The 25,674-nt window shown below is 41.3% G+C and overlaps 2 protein-coding genes across 5 annotated transcripts in view; one reads left to right on the forward strand and one right to left on the reverse strand.

The window, feature by feature from the left end:
* fli1 (Fli-1 proto-oncogene, ETS transcription factor) overlaps positions 1-12,194 on the forward strand; it is a 28,822-nt gene extending 16,628 nt beyond the window's left edge. For all 4 annotated transcript variants that reach the window (XM_084558671.1, XM_084558672.1, XM_084558673.1 and 1 more), the window contains exons 5-9: positions 677-745; positions 7,257-7,316; positions 7,732-7,791; positions 8,333-8,380; positions 8,505-12,194. In XM_084558671.1, coding sequence (XP_084414797.1) covers positions 677-745; positions 7,257-7,316; positions 7,732-7,791; positions 8,333-8,380; positions 8,505-9,034 — 767 coding nt within the window. In that variant the 3' untranslated portion in view covers positions 9,035-12,194. The remainder of the gene's footprint in view (positions 1-676; positions 746-7,256; positions 7,317-7,731; positions 7,792-8,332; positions 8,381-8,504) is intronic.
* A 1,809-nt stretch (positions 12,195-14,003) lies between these two features.
* LOC311497935 (ATP-sensitive inward rectifier potassium channel 1-like) lies at positions 14,004-15,845 on the reverse strand. The gene has a single exon (XM_084558327.1). The coding sequence runs from the start codon at positions 15,722-15,724 to the stop codon at positions 14,363-14,365; it is 1,362 nt and encodes a 453-aa protein (XP_084414453.1). The 5' UTR covers positions 15,725-15,845; the 3' UTR covers positions 14,004-14,362.
* Positions 15,846-25,674: the final 9,829 nt, after the last annotated feature.

The following is a 25,674-nucleotide window of genomic DNA, read 5'->3' on the forward strand; positions in this document are numbered from 1 at the left end:
GTGCATTTTTGGGTCTGTTTTTCCACTCGCTGATTTATGCCTGGGGGCAGCTAAAATTAAGAGAGCATTTTGGTGCCGCCCAGGGTGCCTGTGTAAGTGGAGGAATGCAGCGCAGAGTTCTGCTCCATAAGGTGAAATGAATAGGCAGCCATATGAGGACTCTCGCCTCCGCGTCTTGCTGTACTCTGGAGTAGCACTCGCAGTCAAAATGCTGTGGTGAAAGGGGCTGCAAAAGACTGTGCTGAGCTGGAATTCTTTTTTTTTTTTTCTTCTCATTAATTATTTTCCATTTGAGATTATTTTTAAGACAAAACAGGAGCACAAGTCAAGAAATGAAAAGGGTTGCTTGACAGTAATTGAGCTGAACCATCTACTGCCACCTGCTGGCTGCTGTTAAACCATTTGAGCTTCTTGTCAGACATCAGAAGAACCGTTAATCTGAATTTTTTTTGACAGTGAATTAATAATGCAAATGCACATCATTATATTTGAAATACTACTTACTATAAACCAAACAATAAGGCAATGCTTAGCCTTATCAGTGCAAGAATGTCTTGTATTGTAAATTTCCAAGTGTTGTTTGGTAAGCAACCACTATTTTTATCCAGGTTTTAAGCTATTAAGGATGTCCATCTTTTATTTTCATCTTATCGTACTTTCTTTTGTCTCTTTGCAGGTAGCTCATCATTATCCTACAATACACCATCTCACACAGACCAGTCCCCACGACTGGCTGCCAAAGAGGGTAGGAACACTTTTTTTTTTCAGCTTCTGTGCTTTACCAGAATATCTGTGTCTACTGTACATTAGGGGTGATACAAATACACCAACAGAGAGAGGGAAAGCGAGAGAGAGAGGCAAGAATAGAGGATAAAAACCTTTTAAAAAACATAAAATACCGGCCAGCATCAAGTGTTCATGCATACGCACAAAGCGCGCACACACTTGAGAACACGGGCCGCTTGCAAAAACCAAAGCATGTGCAGTCACTGATGGCCCCCCTGACAAAGCCACGGGCAGGTGCACCTTTTGTGCCATTAAAACCGATAGTCAAGGCCGAGCTGCTGCAGCAGACCGTGCGATTCAGGACTGCTACCTGAAAGCTGTGACAAAACACAGCAGCTCAGGGGAGCAGTAAGAGAATAGAGGCCTATTAACAACAAGACAAAGGCAGAGTGCTGATGAGTTCTTTCCATCGCAGCGGGGGCATGAAGAGACTGCAAATGCGGTGATTATGGGAAGAAAAAAAAAAAAATATCCGAATGAGGCTGTTTACTGAAAGACAGGCATCACAGACAGGTGCAGAAGCGATGGTGTGTAGGGTAAACATTAACAAGGAGGCTGATTGGCTGCTTCAGACCAGACTGGAGTGGAAAGGAGTGTATGTGTGCGAGTGAGTTAATGAAAGAGAGGTTGCTTGGAGTGACTGGCACTGCTTGTCATTTTAGACTTTTTACATAAAGATTCCATCTCTTATGCTCGAGCTGCTTTGTTACTATATGAAACACAGGTTAACACAATATTCATTTCATGTGGTCCTTATTCTTTTCTTAAGTCTTTTTTTTTTATAGATTTGTCAGTTGTTTTATTTTATTGGTGTGACATTCACATTAACTTTGTCAAAAAGGTACATCACATGAAATGAAAAGAAACTGTAGCTGTGAGCTCATCTTTTTCAGACAATTATCATGTGTATGTTCAGAGTTTAGGGGAAAATCTGTGACGAGAGATGCGAGAATCCAATTTAATCACTGAATCAATATTTACGCGAGGAAATCTGCGATAACGTAAAAATTCTTCCTTCCAAATGAGACCTGTCGTAGCGTCGGTAATGTTGCCATACAGAAATAAGCAGGGTTTCTAAGAACAAAGCTCCAGGATGACTGTCCCTTTCCTCCTGATACCTTTTCACTCTATAAACATTATTTTGTGCTGACACAACTTGACAAAGGTCACGGGTCTGTAAAAAAAGCTAAGCATTCTTTACATACATCGGCTATATGGTGCCACCATCAGAGATGGAAGAAAGGACTGCAATAACATTGATAGCCTTGCACACAGGATGAGGGGCCCTATCAAGGCAGCGGCAGAGGAAATACTAGGTCTGATAAGTGTCAGAGAATGACCCCTGCTTCTCTCTATCTTGACCAATAGTGAGATTTACCCGGCCACGTACTTGTTCTCGCCCAGCTTCTAACTAATAGACCAATGGGCAGGCCAGATAAGATTCTGCTCCGTCACCCTCGACCCCGGCCTTCCTGGTTCTCAGCGGCAGGTATTTTGACTGGCAGGAATAGAGGGGTCACTCCCTTCAGCAGCATTTCCCTTTCACAAGAGGTGATTTCTATAACGGGCCCAGATCCCAGCCGCTGTGCAGCCTCTAGCTGAAAAATTGCCTGTATCTTAAACAAGTTAACTCTTCGAGATTTAGGAAACGCACTAATGTTATCAGTTTGATCCATTTCGAAACAAATCACCCCACACGTACAAAACATTACTCTCATGTGGAAGGCGAAAAAGTTCAAAGTTGGAAGCCGGGAGTCTGTGACTCGACAATAAACGGTGTCTTCCTTCAGGAGAAGCCTTTATCAGCATTTGCTCAGATCCGCACTGCCAGATGTTCAACTTCATATTGCCTTTTGAGAACAGTCAAATACCATACAGGCTCTTTGGGGTAGAGTAAGCACGAGCATACAGCAGGAGACAACCCTTAATCTGCTCCAGACTCTGCGGTGTAAAATGCAATGTTATGAATAAAAGAGAGCATATAAAACACGGAATGCAGCAGCTATGAAAGGGTGTGTGTATGTGTGTGCGGCTGTCTGTGTGAATCTAAAGTGTATGTCTACTATGCCTGTGGATAGGCCTGTGTGTGTGTGTGGGTGGGTTCTTGAATGTCTTAGTGCGGCATGTATTACAGTATGCATCGTCTACGTTTCCTTTGAGTGCTTATGCCGTTATTCATGAGTATAGAAGTTACAGGTTTGGACCGTAGTGTGCTGGGAAATACACACATATCATATAAAGCATGAGGTCTGGTTGTTGTCTACTTTTCTAATGATTTTTTTTCCCTTTGTATGTTTTCTCATTTATAGCAGCAGCACAAATATGTTTTATTTTTAGTCCCGCTAGGACATTGTGGAAATTTATAATTCACGGAGGGGACACTCACTTTTTTCCAGCCTCTCTGTGAATGAAGTTAGATGATGATTCACCGTTTTCGAAAAGTATTTATTTTGCAGCTTGAATAGAGCAATTATGTGTATGAACTTACACGCACTTGCTCATCGCATTAACTGAAATCAAATGAAAGACTTTCACTTTAATAACTCTCAAAAGGGGCAGCTAACCAAGTTATTTTCAGTTGGTTCTCTGTTGTTGTGCGCCCAGTGTCTCCTACTTTGCCATCGCCCTCCTCCTCTTATGGCTCCCTCCTCACACAGATGGCTTTTAAAGCACCTGTATTATGGGTATTAAAAAAAGTTTACCCTGTCTGGGTCTCTCTCCGTGGCCCAGACTCCGGGTTAAAAACAGTCCACTCTCTCCTTCTCCTTTCTTACTCTGTCTTTCTCGCCCTCTCTGCTCACTTGCTCTTTCTTCCCTTCCCTCTCTGTCTCCCTCTGTCTTTCTTCTCTCTCTTTGTCTCTCTGCCTCTCTCTTCCCCTCTGTCTAGCACTCAGGCCTTGTTTTGACTAACTGGTCCTGCAGTTGAAGTCTCCCAGGAGCGTGCACCACACCCCAGACCAGAGTGGAAACTGGCTCAAGTCGCAGTCAGAGCGAGGCCTGGAAAAATGAAGGCGGGAGGGTTGGGGGGAGGTGGGGAGGACCGAGGCTGCTCTGCGTGTGCACATTCGATGCTCTGTGTCTGCGTGGTTGGCTTTCACCGCGTACCCCCGACCACTTGGGCTTTGTACGTTGTACATCTGCTGCTTCTTCCTCGTTCCGCACTTTCACTTCCACTTCCCCACCTTTGCTTCAGCACAATTAGCCTGAAAAATGAAGGGACTATATTGACGACAAGTTTGAATTGCTTGAAGTGCTTGTTGGGATTTCATAGGAAATCTTAATGCTACCAACCTCACCAGGTATCTTGGACACATCCAGTCCATATAACCAGCCATCTCCCTACTCCATTACCAGACAGTAGCTGAGTTGGCTGCCATTGTTTTCTTTTCAAATTCCAAAGTTGTGTTTTGTCTGACTCAGTGTTTTTTTCCCGCTTTCATGCAGTTTCGTGCACTTACTCACTCCATCTGCGTACCTTAATGTGTCGACTTCTCTGTCTCTCTTTCTGTGATTTCTTCGCCTTCTCTCTCATCCCTCCTTCATTCATCTCTCCCCCACCGTCTCCAAAACCCACTCTGCACGTAGATGGAGGTAGCCCCGTTGTGTTTTTTTGGGGATGGTGGAGGGTGGATGGAGTGAGTCGGAGGGGGGGGAGCTGGCGGTGAGCAGAGGGGAAAAAAGGGCCAGTAAAACAAAGAGAGGTTGTCTGCAGGCAAAGCAGGCAGGAAACGCAAGTCTCCCAGGACTCTCCCCCAGTCACTGCTCCTTGGCTATCCTGCCGGCCCACACCAGATTGAACCTGACAGCCCTGCTGAGCCACGGCAGCCGCTTGTTATTTGTCCCTCCTCTCCCTCTTTTTGTCTTCTTTCTTTCACACTCCGTTTTCTTTAATTTATTTGAATTTATTCTTTTTTTATGTTGCAAGCATTGATTTTACTTTAAACAAGCCCTGCCACTTGTCTTGTCTGCCACTTTTTTTCCTCATGCCCTGCTCCCTGGATAGGAGCGACTCCTTCTCTTAAGAGTTGGGGGTTAAAAGTTGAAAAGTTAGAAATCAGTAAAAGAAACCTAGAGAGCCCTGAGCAGCAGGACATTTCCCCATCGGAGGATACTCTGCTAGTCAGGAAAGGGAAAACCAGGCAACAAAACATCCTTTGAAAGTAGCACAAGACCCATAATTGGATTTGAAGTTAATTTTTGCATTTTCAGTGCTGGGAAAACAAAAACAACCAAAAAGCATGTGGGGCAAGCCTCCTGGTAATTTTTTTATTTATTTATTTTTTTTATGGTTGCAGTGTGATTTGAATCTAGAAGTGCTGAAAGGTGGAATAATCGCTGGTTTTAAATAGTTTATTATCTGTTCATTAGTTGAAGGAAACCTAGAGGACAACCCGTTCTTGTCCACAAGAGGGCAGTGTTGCACAGTGTTTAGAAAATGTAGCGGGCGCTGGAGATGAATTTGATGACAGCAGACGTTTGTCTGGTGTGACCCTATGAGGTCATATGGGTCAAGATGGCACCCAACGATCAAAAAGAGTGAAGACTATCACCACATGTTTTAGACACAATACCTGGCACACTTACAATAAGTAACTATTTACCTGTGACTTTCATAAGAAATGGCTTTACCTTTATAGGCATGAATACATTGTTTGAATTCATGCAAAGAACTCCGTTAAGGTGAATATTTTAATTGTTTTAATGACTGATATCTTATCATCCTCAGACAGATAAATATAATGTCTATCCATATCTGAAATATAAAACCCTACAATGAGCAGCGCACATAATCGTGCATTTATAGTCACAAGACGGAAAAAGAAAACGCTATGAGCCTCTTATTTTCTGTGTTTGAGATAATGACTCTTTTGCCGCAACATCTCCTAGAGACACCAGAGTTATAGATTACCGTATGAATCCTGTGTTGTGTTTAGAACTACACAATTACAGTAGGATATATCTATGTGTCAAGTTATGTTTATTAATAATAACTCACTTACACACACAGACACTGCTCACCTGTTTACCTATCACTGTATGGAATAAATTAATTAATGAATCATGAGGCATTTATCAGTATGCATTCCTGTCCGTACCTGTGTTCTTGTGGACTTGTGGAAAACAGGTCACTGCCCAAGTACTCTTCTTATGTGACATCCCCTAATGTTTTATTGAGGATGCACTGGGAGGGAACATGCGTGAGCTTGGAGCAGCCAGGTATCCCAGATTGCATTTCAAGTATGTGGATGTTCCAATTTCAGAATGACAACCCTCCAGAGTCCGTATTTTAGACCTGAACTTGTCAAGTCTCAGAGTTCGCATACTTGGTAATGATAAACGCCCATGATGCCATCTACAGCAGGAGGGTTGACTCCACCCCATTTCTACAGAATAAGACATGTCTCAGTTCTTTAATGTGTTGCGGTTAGGAATTTGTGTTGCGATTCTGTGGGACCACTGGCACCAAAGTGATAACCTGATTCCTAAAACAAGGTATTGAAACTGCCATCGCTGACTGTCACTTAGACTGCTTCTCAAAAATTCAGCCCGCACTGATGGGAAATGGAATTGCCTCTTGACCTTCTAACAGCTTGCTGGTCGCATCAACAACCCCTGTCATCACTGTCTGTATGCGTCGCCCTCTGGGAGAACCACTGCTGACAAAAAAAGATCTGCAGAATATGATAAGACTGTGAATAACATATCTGGCCACAGTACACATCGTATTTCCCTGCGTTGTGGCAACTGTTTGAACTGTTTTAGCCCTTAATAATACAAGCTGTGAAGGGTGCTGGCCAGGTGCACTGTGAGTATACCAGGGTGTTTTTGAGACATTGCCAGGGGAACGATACAGCTTGTGTTTTATCTGCTTGTGTCGGAGTGATTGATTGTTATGGGAAGCTGGCAGCTTCACACTCAGTCAGATTTGAACCGCAGACACACAGCAGGTAGGACTCATGCAAACTGGGCCAGTTTGGCTGTTTGTCAAGGTTTCATGAAAGCAGCTTGCGTGTGGGGGTGGGACGAGAGTGGATATCATGTGCATGCGTTGTCTTCGTGCGTGTCTCTCTGCCGTGCGTTCATTTGCATCAGTCCTTTTATTTGTGGTGAGGGTTTTGCAAGCTGCTAAACCAACTGCACTCTCTGGCAAAGATTGTGCCATCTACGTGTTGGCGACCACAGCGCGCCGAACAAAACCACATTACCAAGTCCAGATATCCTGTAAAATGTCTTCAGTTGTGTTTTGATAGATTTATGAATGCCATTTGGCACTGGCCTTCTGTAACAGTTGCATTCTTGGAATTGGCCTGCACACAGTGAGATGAGACGTTTGCTGGAGTCACGTACATGTGTGCAAACCTTGCAGAGCGTAATTAGCCTAAAAACGCAGCATCCACTAGCGTTGTGTCTGAATTCCTTAAACTGTAAACTATATCACTCAAAGCTGTCCTGTGCTTCCTCTTCGTCAGACCCTTCATATGATGCTGTACGGCGGACAGGATGGTCCAACAACATGCACAGTGGCAAAGGTGAGGACACAAAAATCATCAACAGTTGCATTTTTGACTGGACAGTACTGGTGAATACCCCACCAATTTGACCCCACTTGGTTGAATTTAATGTTTCGTACGCTGAACTAAGTTGACACCACTAAATATTGTGCAATGATGTGTTTAACTTAAGTCTGCGTCACACTAGAGGCAGTTCCAGCGTCCACAGTCTAGACGTGTGGGACTGACTCCTAAAGATTAGACAGGCAAGAGAAGGCATTCCAGCCAACAGCTACTGCCTTGTTTACTTTGGACCTCTGCTGGCATGCCTTTAAGATGTGCAGCTTGCTTATCTGTGGCCACCCGACTGATGTTTTCTCTGAACCTTCTCATGTCTCTCTCTCCCTCTCTCTCTCTTTCTTGTCCTCCACTGATTGACTCTCTCTCTCTGAAGGCTCACCAGTGGTTACTCAGAATGTGACCAAGTCCACTGAGCAGCCCAGAGCTCAGCCAGGTAACGACTTATTCTATTTTGTCTTCGGTCGATGTAGCATACCTTCGGGTTCCCTTTGTCCCTTTATTGTACAGATTCCCTCCTCTGTCTGTGGATAGTCAAGACAGTTGAGTATAAATTGCTCTGTGTTCGCGATAGAACTGTGTAATATTTGTACTATTTGTAGTCGGTTGCGTTAAATAGTTTCTGCTAAAGCTTCTTTTAGAACTATTTAACAAAACAGCAGTCTTCCGCCAAGCAGAGTGTTTACTCCTGTTTTTTTTTCTTCTTCTTCTTTACCTATTAGCCTCACATCTGTTAACATGTGTAATTGTTTTTTCCGGTCACTTCATTATTTAGAGGTTGCAAAGCACAATAACCCAAACAACACTCCAACATATAATATTGTTTTTTCAGTGTATTGCATGTTCAGACGTATTTAATTTAACTGCTCGTATTAATAGCATTAAATTACCCATACTAATTTCCATGAGCAACATTTTTTATTGTGTATTGCCATAGCACTTGGTGTATAGACTAACAATGCTCTCCATTATTGCAGATCCTTACCAGATTCTGGGTCCCACCAGTAGTCGCCTAGCTAATCCAGGTAAGATTTCAAGATGAATCAGCTGTTGTGAAAGAAATCAAATACTTTGATTAGAGTGTAGTGAACAATGTAGCCAACAGTGCTCCGTGCCTGACTAAGCTTGTTCATTTGTGCCCACCGTCAGGATCAGGTCAGATCCAACTGTGGCAGTTCCTCCTGGAGCTCTTGTCCGACAGTGCCAACGCAGGCTGCATCACTTGGGAGGGCACCAACGGCGAGTTCAAGATGACAGATCCAGACGAGGTGGCGCGGCGCTGGGGCGAGCGTAAGAGCAAGCCCAACATGAACTACGACAAGCTGAGCCGTGCGCTGCGCTACTACTATGACAAAAATATCATGACCAAGGTGCACGGCAAACGCTACGCCTACAAGTTCGACTTCCACGGCATCGCTCAGGCGCTGCAGCCGCACCCCACTGAGTCCTCCATGTATAAATACCCCTCGGACCTAGCCTACGTGCCTTCCTACCACGCCCACCAGCAGAAGGTCAACTTTGTATCCCCGCACCCTCCATCCATGCCAGTCACCTCCTCCAACTTCTTTGGACCCACGGCTCAGTACTGGAGCTCGCCTACTGCAGGCATCTACCCCAACCCCAATGTCCCTCGCCATCCTAACACTCATGTGCCATCCCACCTTGGCAGTTACTATTAAAACCAAGCATTCCAAATCATCCACGCTCGAAAGTGTTCCTTTTTCCCACAAAGTCCACAATTTTTTGCCTGCTCTCCAAATGATGCCAAACCAATGAAGACTGAACTGACAGAGGCGTTTTGTCCTCTGATGAAATTTTACTCCTGAATGAAGGATGATTAAATTGAAGGATTTTTTATTTTTTTTTGTCCTTTTTGTAAAATTATATAAACAACTGGATGTTACGGTCCAAAATGGAATACTACTTACCTTTACAAGACTAGTGACTGTTTGTTAATGTTTTACAGACATGTGTCTGAGTTTCCTGTGCCTTTCCTTCCCACCCTCCTGAAAGCTGCGCCTGAAAGAAAGTAGGTGTCCTGTCTAAAACCTTGCCAAACCAAAGCCTGAAGACAGGAGATGAACCCAAGCCTGTCTTTCTCCTTGCCCCGCTACAGTACCAGACATGGGCCTATTAGTTATGGGTCTCAAACTACATCCTTCTCAGTACATTCTGTACATTTTTGCTTTAAAGCATCTATCTTTTCCACTCATCTACAGCCTTATTGGGGTTTCTAATCCCCTTCACATCTAGCCTTCTGTTTTCACTGTCTCTGTCTGCTTGTCTGTTCATCTGCATCCTTTGATGTGTGTGTGGAGAGTCTTCATGAATTCGCTGGACAAATGGAGCTCTCTGTGAGATGGACTTTTCTCAGCACTGAATGAAAATTGGCAACTGGAATATGCCATTCAATATGCCATTTAATTTATCCTCCAAACTGGAAGGCTAGAGAAGAGGTAAATGCCGGAGAAGGAAGCGCTGTATGTTTTGCTGATCTGGGTCAACTCAAGTTGCTTAAAATGTTTTTGCTGTGTGTTGCGTGTGGGGTTCAAGATGGCCGACGCGTACAGTCGACTGTGTTGGGGAGGCTGATTCAAGCTATAATCGCAGCAATTTGCTACAATAACTCTACCCAGGTCAGACTGTTGTTCAGTGGGCCACACACTAGGCTATTAAATGTCTGCCATGTTGCTGCCTTTCAGCCACGCCATTTCCAGATGTTTTGTTGCTCGACCATGTCAGTATTAATGTGAATGTCTTCTGGTTTGTGAAACACGCGTAAAAAAGAGACACCCTTTAGTGAAATCAAAAGTTGTCAGATATGTTCATCTAAAACATGGAAGTGCCTTTTGGCGGATGTGTAGATATTGTCTACTGTCGTTTAGTTTGTGGGTGAGTGGTCATTGAGTTTTAATATGTGCTGTAATAAGAATCAAAGCTCTAGCTCGCACAGAGTTAGTGCCATGCTTTAACTGCTGATTTACACCATATCTTTTCTATTAATTAAAGATGAGACGTCACTACATCTTAAGATACATACAATAACTTATGTCACCAAAAATCTGGCAATTTTTGATTTTGCACTCAATATCGACAATAACGGCTGCCATGGTGTCTCTTTCCTCTTTGTAGGCCAGTCCAGACCGCTTAGGTCAGCACAGAGAAGTGGCTTAGCAGTAAGTCAAGTTGCATTTTTTTTTAATCAGGGCTGGATCCTAGTTTGAGAGCAGCATGTGTGTTTGAATGTTAGTTTCTCACTGATCTTAAAGCCCGACAAAATGCACATGAATCTCAAGTCAGGATTTCATCATCACCATGTAACAGTATGTCAAAAACATATCCATCTTCAGGTGTTCAAAGCTGTTAATATCAGAAGTATTCCTAACTGAAAATGGACACTTGAAAATGAATTACTTGGGGCTAAGTAGTTTACCAGAGAACAAAATCAATAAAGTATGACGAGATGAAACAAAGAAATCCTCAGATTCGCAAGCGCTGTGCGTTTGTCAGACCTATTTTTTATTATTTTATAAGCATCAGTCAACTAGGCATTAAAGCAACTTACTGTATAAATTATGCAGAGTTATTTTCATATGTGACACAGTATAAAAAGTCAAGAGAATTAATACGAGTTGACCTCGGTCAAAAATGCAAACCTTTTGAGTCCATTTCTGCTAAGTAGTTTGTTGAGCATTTGAAGCGTTTTTATATCTGTACATTTGGGCAATACATTTTAACTTTTTTTTTTTTTTTTTTGGTTTTCTTGTTATTGTTATTATTTCTGAAATTCGGTTGTAACGTGCTAAGTGCCTCTGAGTGTAAAGGATATTTTCTTGTATTCCCAAAACCACCATTGCCTGCTTTAATCCAATAACCAGGGATCTCTTTATTCTATATGCAACATGCGATAGTGATGGATCACTTCCATCCATGTCAATCACTTTTCATGCCAAATTTCCCTGGAATTGGTTGCTTTTCCTGTGCATTAAAGTTTTTTTTTTCAGGTATTTTATGCAGAATAATACCAACAGTATTAATATCCACAACCAGCTTCTGTTGAAGATTTATAGCTTTAAAAGAACAAATTAAAAGGGAACATTTAATTTGTAGCATAAAGAAATGATTATAATGTGCCCTTAATGTTCATGTTTCACAAGCATCAATGGAAAGGGATCTGTGCTACTTCATATATGCAATGTATTTTGGATATCAAATATATAAATATATAAATATATATATATGTCTGTGTATAATTTTACAATTAACCAGTGTATTATTATTATTGTTGTCAATCCTGCAATGTATGAAGTAATACCTTTTGAAAAAGGGCTTTTGTATAGGAAAATGTGACAAAATAAATGTTTTTACCTCTCAAGTGATCCTCCATTCATCCACTTGCTGCCTTTGGTTTCACTATAATGTGCCAGTGAAAACTGAGAACAAAGAGATCAGGTGCACAAAAGTACGGGGCGCTGTCATGATAGTGACGTGCACATCTGCGCGGTGCTTCTCTGTGTTGTGTCTCTGAAAATGAACCGGCCTCAAGTTTGTGACAGCTCATTGTGCACTTTCAAATCTATTATTCCGTGGCCTATTTGTGCTTTTAAAGCAGTAAAAAGTGTTACATTCATTTAACGACAACTCCTCTGCTTTTTCTGCATCTGGATAAGACTACAGTACTTTGAATATAACTGTATTCACATTTAATATTGCTTTATCTTAAGTCACATGTTATTCATACGAAGATAAAATAGATGTTACCAATTAGGCAACTTTATCGTTATCATTCTCGGAAGGCTTGCTGTCTGAATTCAATGTAATCCTGAGAGACACTACCAATATTCTGTGTCCTGTTATGACTATACACAGTTAGTGATGTAGTTTAAAACAATCTTTATGAACATTATAACGTACACATGTTTTTGGTGAAGTCTTGTTTCAATATTATCATCATTTTAGAGACTGTAGTTTGTGGCGTTGTTAAACCGGATGGCCTAATAACTATCGTGCTTGATGTTTCAATTTTTTTGTCCACTTAATGATGGCAAAATGACAAGTGTACTTTATAAACTAACCAAGTAGTTTATGTGGGATGATAATGAAGCTGCCAAGGCTGTCTCTTTTCTTTCTTTCTTTTTGCCATGAAGATCAAAAGTTACATTTTGTCACTGCAAAAAAAAAACGGTAACAGCCTTTTCACTTCGCAAACTTTGAATCAGCGCACAAGGCCACAAGCTGTGAGCAAAGGAACAGTTTGCAGTAAAAAGGAAAAGTAAGGAGACAATTTCTGATTCTGTCTATGCAGAATAAAAATTATATTTACAGTGTTTTTCAAAGATGGATAAATGTTCAGGACAATCACCACTTAAAGCTTACTTACAACCTTATATTATTTGATTGTTTGTGTTTGTAAGGTGGCAGATGGTATGGTTAGGTGGCTAGCACCACTCAGGTGTATTTAGCAAATGTGTCTTGTCTAAATGCCATCATAGTCGGTCCTGATGTCATGGTGTGATTATGTGCATGATCCAACTTAATGTTATCTAAATTGCACATGCAGTTGTTATGAGCATCACTAATATGGACTCACCTATGATTACACCTGCCCATTTAGTTTGATTTCGATGAACCAGTCTCAGTATTTGTCTTTTGAGTTATTTATTTCTCCTCCTGCATCATAGGGAGCATGTATCATCTTTATGTAATCTACAGCAATAATAATATTCATGATCCCTTACCGCAGCCTTGTGTGTTACACTTGTCACAGCGCCAACCATGGGTGCAGACTCATACTTAAGTCTCCCAGCATATTCAGTTCATTAGAGAGGTCGTAGTGGGAGGTCCGCCGTAATGAAACCTGTCAAAGCCTCATGCTAGCATACAGTATGTGCTGTTATTTCTCCAAATGGAGAGTTCTGGTTTCATGTTCGGAAGCTGCAGGCTAGATAATGGACGGCTAGCGTTTAGCTTTCATCTCCCCAACACATCCACACGCGCTTCCACTGCTGTGTTCAGATGTTTGCTGTCACAACTTCACATTGTTTACAGATGAAAAGCCACGATAAGGGTTGGCACCTGTCTTTTTGTTGCTTTGACCTTTTTGATCATAGTTTTCATGTGACATTTCAGGTCATTTATACAAACAGTAATAATGCAGCATTGGCGTATTTCTTTTGAATGCAAAAATAGCTTTTATTTCAGTGTATTTTCCACCCTGAGATTGATACAAAAAAGACTTTACAAACAGAACTGAGTTTCATACTGTAGTTCTTGCAACCATATTTTAAGTGTTTCCTGAGAGCTTTGTTCTCTCACAGTGTCTTCATTCAAGAACAAAATCACAACTTCATCACCCACCGGACCCGCAGCCCAACCTCTGCTAGTGCTTCAGTATCTGAATAGTTAAGCATATTAAATGGTTCAAGTGTGTTATTTGTGTGTAGCAGCTTACGGCTAAATTAACGATATTGAACAACCTTCCAAATAATTTTCTCACCCGCGGCACTAGCATGGCTCCCAACACTGGTACTTCAAGTAAGATATATACACAGGATAATACACGTCCTTAGGTTTTCCACCTTTCCATACTCTATAAATCAAAAATCTTCATTAAAATAAAAAAAAAAAAATAGAGCATACAGTATCTATGAGTATATTTCATGTGCAAATCATTGGGAAAATGTTCTGTCCATTCAACATCCATTGAATCTTCATCATCTTGAATGACCTGGCCTCCCTTTTGAAACAGGTTTTCAGTGAGCAGACAGTGGCAGGTGTGGTTTTACATACAAATAACTCACAATGTCCTGACCCCCCAAATGTCTTTCTTATCCGTGTTAAACACAACAGTACAATAAAAAGGTAGATTTCTTTACTTCACATTTAAATGCCATTAGGTAACTCCATAGACTTCCAGCATCTGTCCTTGAGGAATTCATTATTGAGAGGTTCAAAGCTCTACCAGTCTCAGCTTCTGTTGTTAACTGCTAGTCAGTGTCTCCACCATCTCACATCTTTGTGACATTTGGGGGATCACTGATTTCAATTACCTCAAATCCCTGGTTGTCATGTCCATCTATGGAGTAGTGATGGTGACCCTTGATGTTGTGGAAGCAGTAGGCACAATGTGCAGTGGCCACTGGCACCACTTTGGAGAAGTTAGAGAAATCAACTCTGTATTTGCCCTCTTTGCTTCTGGAGATGATGGGCAAGAAGTTATAGCCCCACATAATCTCCTGAGGAATAAAAGAGGTCCGCACTTGGCAGGAAGAGCTTGTGGACTCTGCTGTGCCATCTAGGAAAACAACCAGCTCAAACTCTTGTTTGTGGAGTGTGTCAACGGCCATGTCGAAAAAGGGGCTGCTCTTGTCAATGATGTGGTACAGCGTGAGGGGGCAGATGAAGAAGAGGTTGTCCTTCCCGGCGTCCACCATAAAGTCAATGTTCACTTGATCCATGATGATTGTCTCCCCATCTGGTGTGTTCGTCGTCCTCAACAGCTTGCCATAGATCTGGCTTCCAATCATCAGGGTCTTACGCAAGTTTGCAACTCTAATTGACAGGCAAAGACAGCCATTTTTGGGGCTGATGACCGCCATGTCACTAAATGAGATGGTTTTAGCCCTCTTTTTAGGCAGGGAGATCTTGGACAGGATGACTCCACACATGAAGCAGTTGATAATTGCACCGATGAGCGACTGGATGATGAGGAGGGCCACAGCACCGGGGCAGACAGGGGTGAGTGCTCGCCCACCATAACCAATAGTGGTCTGTGTTTCAAGGGAGTATAGGAATGCTGTGGTGAGTCCTCCAACGTTGTCAACACATGGGGTGTGGTCCGAAGGGGGGTTTTGCCACGTCAAATCTCCATTACTGCGGGCAATCCAGTACCACAGAAGGCCGAAAATGAACCAGCTGAGGGTGAAAGAGGCAATGAAAAAGAAGAGGACAAAGCGCCAACGGAACTCCACAAAGGTGGTCCAGAAGTCGGCCAGGAAGGCAAAGTGATTGCTGTACTTGATGTTTCCATATTCAATGTTACAACGGCCATCTTTGGTTACTAGTCTGGTCCTCTGACTTCTTCTTTCTGCCAGACGTTCCTCGATGCGCTTGTGAATGGATCCACACATTTTTGCAAGCCAAGATCCTATGACACAATAAAACAGTAAAATATATTTAGTATTTATATAGTGTAAGAAAATAAAGCAGCTGACTGAGCAAAGCAACTGCAGATATATTCTTTCATTTAGTGTCAAAATGAAAACAAAATGAAAAAAAAAAATAGATTGCAAACTTTGCACTACTTCTAAAACATAATAGCAGTCGCATAGCTCACTTCTGGTGCTCCACCACACTTTGGATGACCGCATATCGACAAAAGGAATCAATTTTATATAAATATGTAAATGTTACTTTGAAACATCTGAGATGCAAAAAGGTTGAAATGAAAATAAAAATCAATTGTAGCCAACAACCTTTTATACCAAAGATATATAGCATATGCTTTTTATGCAACAGTGTTTAGCATTTATAGAGGAAAGGTGATTCAAAAACAAATTCCAGTGAGGACTTGTTGTCGTAGTCTTCTGTATTAACTTAATGTTCTTGTTTCCTGCGTCAAATTCTACTCCTCTCCCCGTGGTTACATAGCTGAGTCTCACTGTGGGCTGCTTATATTCACAGTCTCACATGTTCCAAGCTTCTCTCTCCCACTGCAATTTTAATTAACACTGAAAGGCTATAATCCAGGGTGCATGCAGCACTGCAAGACCTGAAGTTAATGAGAAGTAAAGTTTCCACCAAAGGGTCACACGTACTGTAAGTGCTCCAAATAAACCAAATAATTTGGGTCCAGCACAAGTGCCTCAACACAAGGGTCATTTTTGTTTGCTGGGTTTCAATGCAGCAAAACTAAATATGGTAATAAAATAATTTGGACAAACCCAACCAGAAGGGCAGCTGCTCTCAGACATAACACTCCCTGTCTTTATTCAACCTTCAAGTTCTCATAAGTCTGGCGCTTGATGGATGGTAACTGGCAGTATTACCCGTACAGAGGTTTCCAAATAAGTATAGCCTCTGTTCTTGCCAAGTCATGCAGACAACCATTTGGATCATAGCGTGCTTGTTAACGCGTGTGAAGTAGTACAAAATGATCGGTGCACTGACTTCATGTTTTTGTTTGCAGCCCTCAAAGCTCACATGCAGTTATTTTGCCAGAGGAAATCTGATAATCACACCTTAGTGTTTGCAAGCTTTAATCCCCTTGGACGTAGTCATTCCACACCTAATTGTTGGCTCAGCATGTTTTTATGCTGTAATAATGTATGTGCTGAGATAATTCCAGTTATTTAGGTATTTTAATTGCACGCATGATAAGTGACTCCAAATGATTGCTTTGCATTAGAAAGCAACAAGCTCTATGAATGGAAATGGCATGGAAAAGATACACTTGAGGGACATCTACAACTTTAAAGTTACATTAAGGGAGTTTTACCACTATAAATTAGGGCCTCAACAATTCAACTGGAGCAATATTCAGACTCAAAATCACACCTTAAATATAATTAATTTGGCGACGTAATGCCTCCATGTGCAAACTGTTGCTTTACGCAGACCTTCTGAATTTGTCTTAGCTGCTATGCTAACTGAGTCGCTTTCAATGTGATTAAAACGTTACAGCCAAAATACACGGGTTCCAACCCATTACAGTAAAATAGCTTCTGTACTTAGAGGATAGTTTTAGGTTGGACACATTGGATTTCATTGTTTCTTCTTCCTCCAAATTTGAAATTTACAATTTAATTTTGTTCCATTGATCCACTCTATCTAATATTCTAAAATCCACTGAGATAGGAAGAAGAAAACATAGGACATAAAGAGTAAATAATAGTGTTCTGTTGCATTAAGAATTTGCAGATAAAAAAATAAATACTTTTGTGTAGCCAAAACTCACCCAAGTGAAATGTTGCACATCCAAAAGTTGGTGAATGTCAGTCTTTCCTTCTCTGTCTCTGCCTTTCTTGTTCACAGCTGATTGAGACAGCTTAGGTGTGTCCTCGCCTTATGCCTGTTGACCACGACCTGTGTGCCTTTATACTGTCCTGTCTCGGTATGCTGGAATCAGTCAGGTGATGTTTACGCCCACAGACACATCAAGCACCCCTCTGTCCCAAACACACACACACAAACAGACGCACACGTACATATCTTTCTGGGCTCGAATGGGTTTTCTTTCACCCACAGACGCCTAGCTGACCTCTTTCTGGCAGATTCCCAGTCCACTATACTTTAGGAATTGCTTTTGATGCACAGGGGCTGACTTCTCTTTTAAATTGCAGCTTTTGTGAACTTACTCTCAGTCCTGAAAATTAGCCAAGTGAATGTTGACAGTGTAAATTGCAAAGCCTGTATGTACTGTATCTGTACATGGTTCCGCTTCTCTGCGTCTCAATGACGAACAGACTGTGTGGCATCATTTACTGTAAAAACATGTACACACAGTTTTATTGACGCTGTTTTGGGGAAATCATTTTTTTTTTTTTTTCACTCCGGCCAATCATCAAGACAATTTGAATCATATTGAAGAAGGAGCGGCCCTTTTTTTTCACACCGGAACCCTGCATGTGTGGATGATTAAAAAAGAAAATATAACTCACATGTATTCATGTACATATTCCTCCTCTTCTCCCATTAGAATCCCCCCAAAAAAACATATTTAACACATCTCTGGAGTAGTGTTTCTCCAAGCTACAGTACAAACATTTCTCCTTCTCGGCACAGCTGTGTTGTGATGAAATATGGGAACTTGTAGAATATAAAAAGATGACAGAGTGAGACAACAGAAGCTGCAAAGAAGATGCTCTAGATCCAAACAGATAGCTCTCAAGGGTCGTTCAGGAACCAAATGAGCTCTGGAGCCAGAGATGCTCTGAATGCCGAGGGGGGAAAAGTTGTGAATTGTCATGGGAGTCATTTTTCAACCCTATTGTTCCCAGCAAAAAGTAAGGGAACATGCAGCACTATTATGTTACAAGGTCCAAAATGGATATAATAACATCAGCCAAAATAAGCCAAAAATGTCCAAACTCTTGTAAAGGAAAGATAAGCTTTGTTGTATTTGAGGACTTTTTTTTACTGAAAAGGTGATTTGCCTGTTTGTTTAAGTAGCTCCTTTGTTTTACATCTTTTATTTCAGACAAAAGGCTGGTGAATAGCCACCAGACCGCATAGCTCGACTGATTGTTGGGCTGGTTTGGCAACTTAAGAGCTATGGAGGTTACATTTAGTTGATTGTGATGCAATCTTACATTGTTACTGTCACTGAAAAACTACATGAAATAAGCCAGCCACATACTGTACTTTTTTCATAAGAGATTTATCAGATTACAGACAGTGAAATTTTAGCATTACAATAATTGACTATAATCATTTTTCTAAACTCATTCAATGTGGGCATAATCCAATAATTCCACTTCCAACTGTCTGTGGACCGTGATCAGAAAGTGTGGAATCTATTGATACGCATGTGTTATATGTGATATACAGTGTATATTATATTGTAATTTTATGAAACCTAAAAACTAATATGTAACAAACGCAAAAATAGATCAGTAAGTTTGTATTTACATTTCTTTGTTAACTTATATGTAGGTATAGAATGAGCACAATTTCATATTGCTTTCTGTAGTAATGCATGTATGTATTACACTAATGTATTATATTGGTATATTATTGGTATATTATACATATTGGTATATTATACAGTTTAGACCCGTTCACATTCACTGCTGCACAGTGACGCGTCAACTGATGTTGATATCTACCTTTGCGCTAAAGTGCTTGGTGTGAGCACATTAAAAAGCTGCCATCGCAGGTCTTCATTGATTAGAATTAAATGTTTGAGGGTGCTTGTTTTTGATTACTATTTGTCTCGCAGTGATAGGAGACAATGGCAGTTTCTGTCTGCATCAATTAGGGCACTCAAATGAACAATGCTGGTTTCTCTGCAGTATCTGCAAATCGAAGAGATTAACAGCCGCCAGTCAGTCACTGCACAAGGTGATAAGTGCTTAAGAACAAGATGAAAGTGATAAAATGGAGATGTGTCACTACATGTTGTTTCTCATTCACATATAACCATATTCTTTAATTATGATGTTTTGTAATAGCTCTGCCATTACGATGAAAATTCCCTTTTAGTGTGGAACAAATTTCAAAGTTTGATAACTTTTAGCTTGAACTTTCAGGGAAAGATTACACTCCTCATTCATTAATTCTTGATGATGGACATCATATCCCTTGTTTTATTTAAACTTAAACTAGAAATTTTATCATTTTATCCTCTTTTATATTAATATAGCAACATACAAATACAGAGTAGTGTGGAATATGTCCAATATTCGCTCTCCTTTTTGCTCTGGCAGCCGGACATATGCAAAAAATCCCTTCTGCCTCAGTTGGTTCAACGGCTGTACACACCATCCTTTCTGACCTCTTCTCTTTCGTCTGCATTGCAGTGACTTCAGCATAACATAGTGCTGTTCAAAACGTATTGGCTCCACCTCCAACATGATCTACTCAGTTGCAGTCACCATTGTTTGAATTAATAAGAAATTGAGAACATTTGCACAAAAATCACACTACGGACTACAGGCGTGTTGACAGAGCAATGCAGGTATACTAACAGACCGGTAGAACCGCTAACTGTGCCACAGGCCACATGTGTCGACTAAACTCTACATAGATTCCACATGGAAATACAAACCAACCTTAAGGCTGAACCAAAACAGGTCACCAGAACTAAAGTAATAAATTGAAAGACACAAAAAGCTTGAGGTTAACAGTGGAAGGTTGGGCTGCAGGGTATAGGGTGATAATTCTTTATGAATTCATAATTATAAGCGACACTTACGCAAACGCACACACACATATAGTCATGTGTTCCATTGTTATTTTGTCGGTTCACATTACCGCCACTTTATGTTAGTCTGAAACGTGAGCTCTTTTATTGTGTACCCCTTACATTCCACTATACGGCCAAACCATATATTGGCAGATATGCATAGATTCTGGTGAAAAGTCTCCCCCGTAAAAAGGGATAGCAGAAGTTAAAAAAATCTATTCAAATTAGTGGTCCAGTTGACGATTTGTATTGACAACACTTGCTTCGGCAGTGAAATCAAGACTGGAGAGCTCTTTTCTGCGCCTGTCAGCACATAATCAAGGTCTTCCTTTGAGGCAGTTAAACATTCGACAGGCTGGCGTGACACTTTGAGGCTGGTTCACTTTAGCCCTCTTGTTGGTTTCATTGCCCATGCAACAATTTGGGTCTCAAGCACTCTGAAAGTCAATGAGTAGCTGCTGGCAAGGGGAAAGGATTTGATTAGGGCATTCAATAATTTAATTTTTTATTTATTTTTTTATTTTTTTTTTGAATTTCAGTAACCCACTATTCACCTGTGTGCTTTTTTGACAATTCAGTACTTTTAATTAATTCCACTGAAAATTGATATAAAAGGTTTGTTGTTTTGCTTTTCTGGTTTGTGATTCAGACACGCTTTGAAAAAACACTTTTAATGTAGCTTCATATTCCTCCTAGTTTGAACTTAACAGACCTATAAAGCATTCTGGAGGTGATGGTTGTGTTTGTGTACTAACTTAATGTGTGTTTATGTGGGCAGAAATGGGGGCAAGGGGGCAATATACTGATGGCAGCCATTTTGATGCCATTTTGCTGGGCTGCCATGTGACCGAGCATTCATAGTCCACATCCATCATTCTCAGAGTAAAAATGGCAAAGTGCTAAATGCCAAGCGGCGTAATCCCAAGCCATGCAATGTGCTTATAAAAGCTTTTTCCTCTTGCCATAGCCCAAATGAAAGCTACGGAGCGTTTCACCGCAGACGTCTGCTCGCTTAGCTGACTCGTCATCAGCATGCATTTGTGCAAGACCACCTCGTCCGGAAAATTCTGTTGGGAAAAAAACAAGCAGCTGTGATCTGCGCATCAAGTATTGACGCCTTTGGGTGCAATGTGCATATCAATAGAAGGCGAGGTCTATGGCTGTCAGGCCTGAATCAGGACAAGCAGCATGAAACCTGGCCAGCAGGGTTTGTGGGGATTTTCCACTACAGGGCTCCTGTTTTTTGGGACACCTTGATAGCTTGTCAACAAAATATTGAGCTTAGCCATGAACTAATGAACTCCTGTATGTTTTCACTGTGCCATATTTCACCACACAGTTGCTCTCTAACACCTATTTCCGCTCCCACAGATGGTTGGGATTTGACTGCAGGATGTAGGCAATGAAGTGGAAGATGAAAAGCATGGCATACGCATTTAAAATAGCCGAGTGCAGCGTGATACCTTTGACATATGTGTTTGTTTGTTTCCTTGAACCGGAGGTTTTTGTTCAATTTGTCCTGTGGAAAATAAACCCTTACATTAACGCTTTAGTTTTACAACTACGACTGTCAACTAAAATATAATGTACTAAAAGGCATATATTTGATGTAATCAATTTGGAATTATAATACAGTGTAAAGGCGTCCTAACTCTCATCATCCTGCTGGATCGCTCCTGCACACAATATTCTCATGTCACATTATGTCTTGTCTTCCTGTCATACACCCACTACTCAAAGGACTTCAGCCTGATTAAGCAGCAGCCTGAATAATTAGCTCAGCGAAGGGGAAAGAAAACACAAAACCCCTTTTACAAGCCTAAAATCTTTTCTTCTCATTCACCCAGCCTTCTCACCCCCGTCACTCCGCTGCGGCACAGTCAGCGGGCATGTGAGGAACAAGAGCAAATTTACGCTTGTAAAAAGACACCTGGGGACAAAATCTGCGAGAAAACGCTGAAGTATTGTTCCACTCGAGCAATTATATCCTCTCTCAGTTGTGGATATAGTACAGTGAATATATCACATTTCATGCGTTTTCACTGTTCTTTATCCTTCTTCTGTGGCTACTTCATTATTATTTTTTGTATCTCAAAAGGATTATTGTGAGACAAAGACTAATCTCTGCTATGCAGTGGTTATAATGATGACCTAACAGGGCTTTCTTGCGTATTTAAGTACAGCACTGTCAAAAGAGAAGGTGTCACTAATCTTGCTTTTAAATCCTTCACCGTTTCAGCCCTTTATACAAATGCCTTGGAGCTGGAAGGTGCCAGAGGTCTGAAAATTGTTTTGCTCACAGTAATGCTTAGTAGGTACAGGATTTTGTCGCTCAACATTAACATAACCTGGCAGCAATTCCCTGAGGGATATTTATTTTTTTATCACGAAGCCATTACAGACAAGGGTTGCTCTGAAGGGTATACGCTTTTTTTGATGTTGATGGCCTTGGACAGACGCTTAGCAGGAAATATCAACCGGTGGGCTACGGGCACCAACATTCCAGCGCACATTCACGTGCGTTTTCTTCCAAGGATTCATATTGAAGCCATCTAAAATTATTTGTTATAAATATTTTAATTGGTAAAATAAAGCCAGACATGGGAAGTAACTGGTTCCCACCAAAATAAGTGCTTTCGGTCAGCAGGGCACATCAGTCCAGACTACAGGACGTACAGGATTTACCACAAGATGGAATAAGCTGAACATTTCTGACCAAATGCATCCTCAAGATGCGTCACATTATAACAGATAGTGGCGTATTAAACAGCAGCAGACTGCCATATGTTTCCCCCCTCTACCATAATAACACACATTTAACACAGTTGCAGTGACTAAACTTCTCCTGAGCACGGAGCAGCAGACTTTGACTCCCTGCTATACCTCTTTCCTCCACACGGCGTCACTGTGCCTGGGCTGTGCAAGGATCACTCACCTTCTGTAGTTAAAAATATAGAACAGCAGTTGGGCATTTATGATTTTAGCATGGATGTGGCCACAGTGGCATTTACATGACAACGACTAATAAAATTGAAATGTTGATACACCTCTGGAAATATTTGTGGCAACATATAAAGATGACGTGCAGCAGTTGTAACACCTAAGAGTTTCCCAGCATGTCAAACAGAATTCTAAGGACCCACATTTGCCTCTTATGTTGTACATCAAAACATTTGTACAATGAGCCAATGAGAAGCAGACAAGGCTTTGTAGCTGATCCATTACGCTAAGTGTATCAGTCTGAATGCTGAGAAAGAGTTCACTGGTCATTGAATGCACTCCTCTACCATGCCTGTAAGGTCCGCTTTATTCTATCTGCTCTGTGTACTGCTCTTGTGCGCACGATAAAATCATGTTACAGTATTTCTAAATTATGCATTCACATATAATGCTGCTACGGCACAGCTCTGATAATTTATAATTTAACACTAATAGATGGAGTCATCCCATAAAGTGAATGGTTCCTTTTATTAATACTGCATGTATACCCAATATATGAAAAATGAGGAGATAAAACGTCTGCTACCATGCCCCTAATACTTCAATTTTATCTTTATAATAATGGCTTTGGCTGATATCATGATGCTAATGAATTTGTACAAGCTAAAGCTGCACCAGCTCTCTTATCTAGTTTAATAATTTACATATATACTACTGGAAACATACATTGCCTCTTCGTGCATCCACCAGTTTTCCACACTTTTAAATACTGCCCTGCAACTCTGGTCTTTGTGCAACACCAAATGCAAACTAGACGCTCGACTGAGCAGTACAATATTTTAGGAAGACTTTGTCCTTTCTGTTAATTCATTCAGTGCTGAGGACAAAAGTGTAACAGATTTGTTCTAATTTGCTGAAGGACTATCCCGGCGCTTGTGCACATGCACAAACAACTCTCTCCATTCGCCCTTGTAGTGACATGTTTATTGTGGCCGTCCTCTGATTTTCCTTCCCGCTCCTTTTTGTTCCACGCTGATAGTAACAATGCAGTTCATCGCTGTGCCATAAGCTCTGACAAGAGGATCAATCAGAGCTAATGAAGCCTGGGAGGAGGTGAGAGAAAAAGCAAAGAGGGATGGAGCCAAAGTGGGGGAGTTTGTGGGGAAGTGAAGATGGGGTGGGCTGGGGGGAGAGTGTAAGGTTCGCTGGAGGAAAAAGAATACCTGAGCCAAGGGAGGGGAGAGGGGATTAAGAAAAATGACACTTCCTTCTCACCTCTTCATTCCATGCAAGGAAGAACTAATTCCTCTTTCCTCACTTATGACCTCTGAAATGATCATTTCTTCACCCGATGGCTGTGGTCTAAATTCCCTACCTGGCACAGGTTGCTGTGGCTGATGATTCACGGTTTGACACTTTGCCGACCCCTGATACTATCATCCCATAGCAGAGGAATGGGGAACTCAATTATTTGTACATCATGTATGTCACTTTCGCAATCTCCAGAAATGTAAAGATTTAAGCCACAGATTACATGCTGCATGCGTTGCATATTTATTTTTCAGTCAGTAGGAAGAACACCAAGAATAGCACATGCCCACAGTGTGCAGAGAAGATACCACTCAGTCTATTTCATATGGAAATTTCCGCATTGATGAATATAAAATCAGACCCAGAACATACTTCACTGTTCACATTAGACGTCTTCATCCTGCAGTTCACCTTGGGATAATCCAGTTTGTAACTTCTTTTCAATCATCAATAAAAAGGAGCAATGAAAAGATTATTATGTTGTTTCCTGCTGCCATTATGCAAATTATTCTATCCATAATACACACCCCAAGCACTTGCAATAATAAATGTGCCAAGAAGCTTTATTAATGTATGATCTGTGATTAATGTGGGTTGTGTACAGCCAACTGAATGGATTTCGCCACAGGATGAACGACAGTGGCAATAAGGTGGACGGGGCTCTGCTTTGATCGATAATGGTGTAACCTCAGGAAGGGAAGTAATTACACATGCTCCAGATCTGAACAACTTGTAGCCGCGCAGGACTGATAAACGGACAGGATCCTTGCAACGCCGCTGAAGGACCTGATACATACATACATACATATATATATATATATATTTTTTTTATTTTTTTATTTTTTTGTCCACAATAAAGATGGCCAACAATTTGTGATCACTGCTGAGATTAGCACCACTACCACAGGGAGCCCGAGTGAGCGTGGCCCAGAACTCATATCCCGCGGCCAAATCCCAAGCTCCTCATTATTGCAGCCTCACTCCTTGATGTTCCATAATCCGCTGTCATCGGCTCCCCGGTTGGTGGAGGCTGGTAAAAGAAAGAAGTATATCCCAGTGCTCCCGGGACTCGAGGGGGGTGGGGGGTGCAGGAACAAAAAAAATAAGATGGCCTGCATGGTCATCAATCTCCCAAACTCAATGCAGGAAGTATACGAACAGCCT

The sequence above is a fragment of the Chelon labrosus genome (assembly GCF_963514085.1).
Source record: "Chelon labrosus genome assembly, chromosome: 13".
NCBI classification, from domain to species: domain Eukaryota; kingdom Metazoa; phylum Chordata; class Actinopteri; order Mugiliformes; family Mugilidae; genus Chelon; species Chelon labrosus.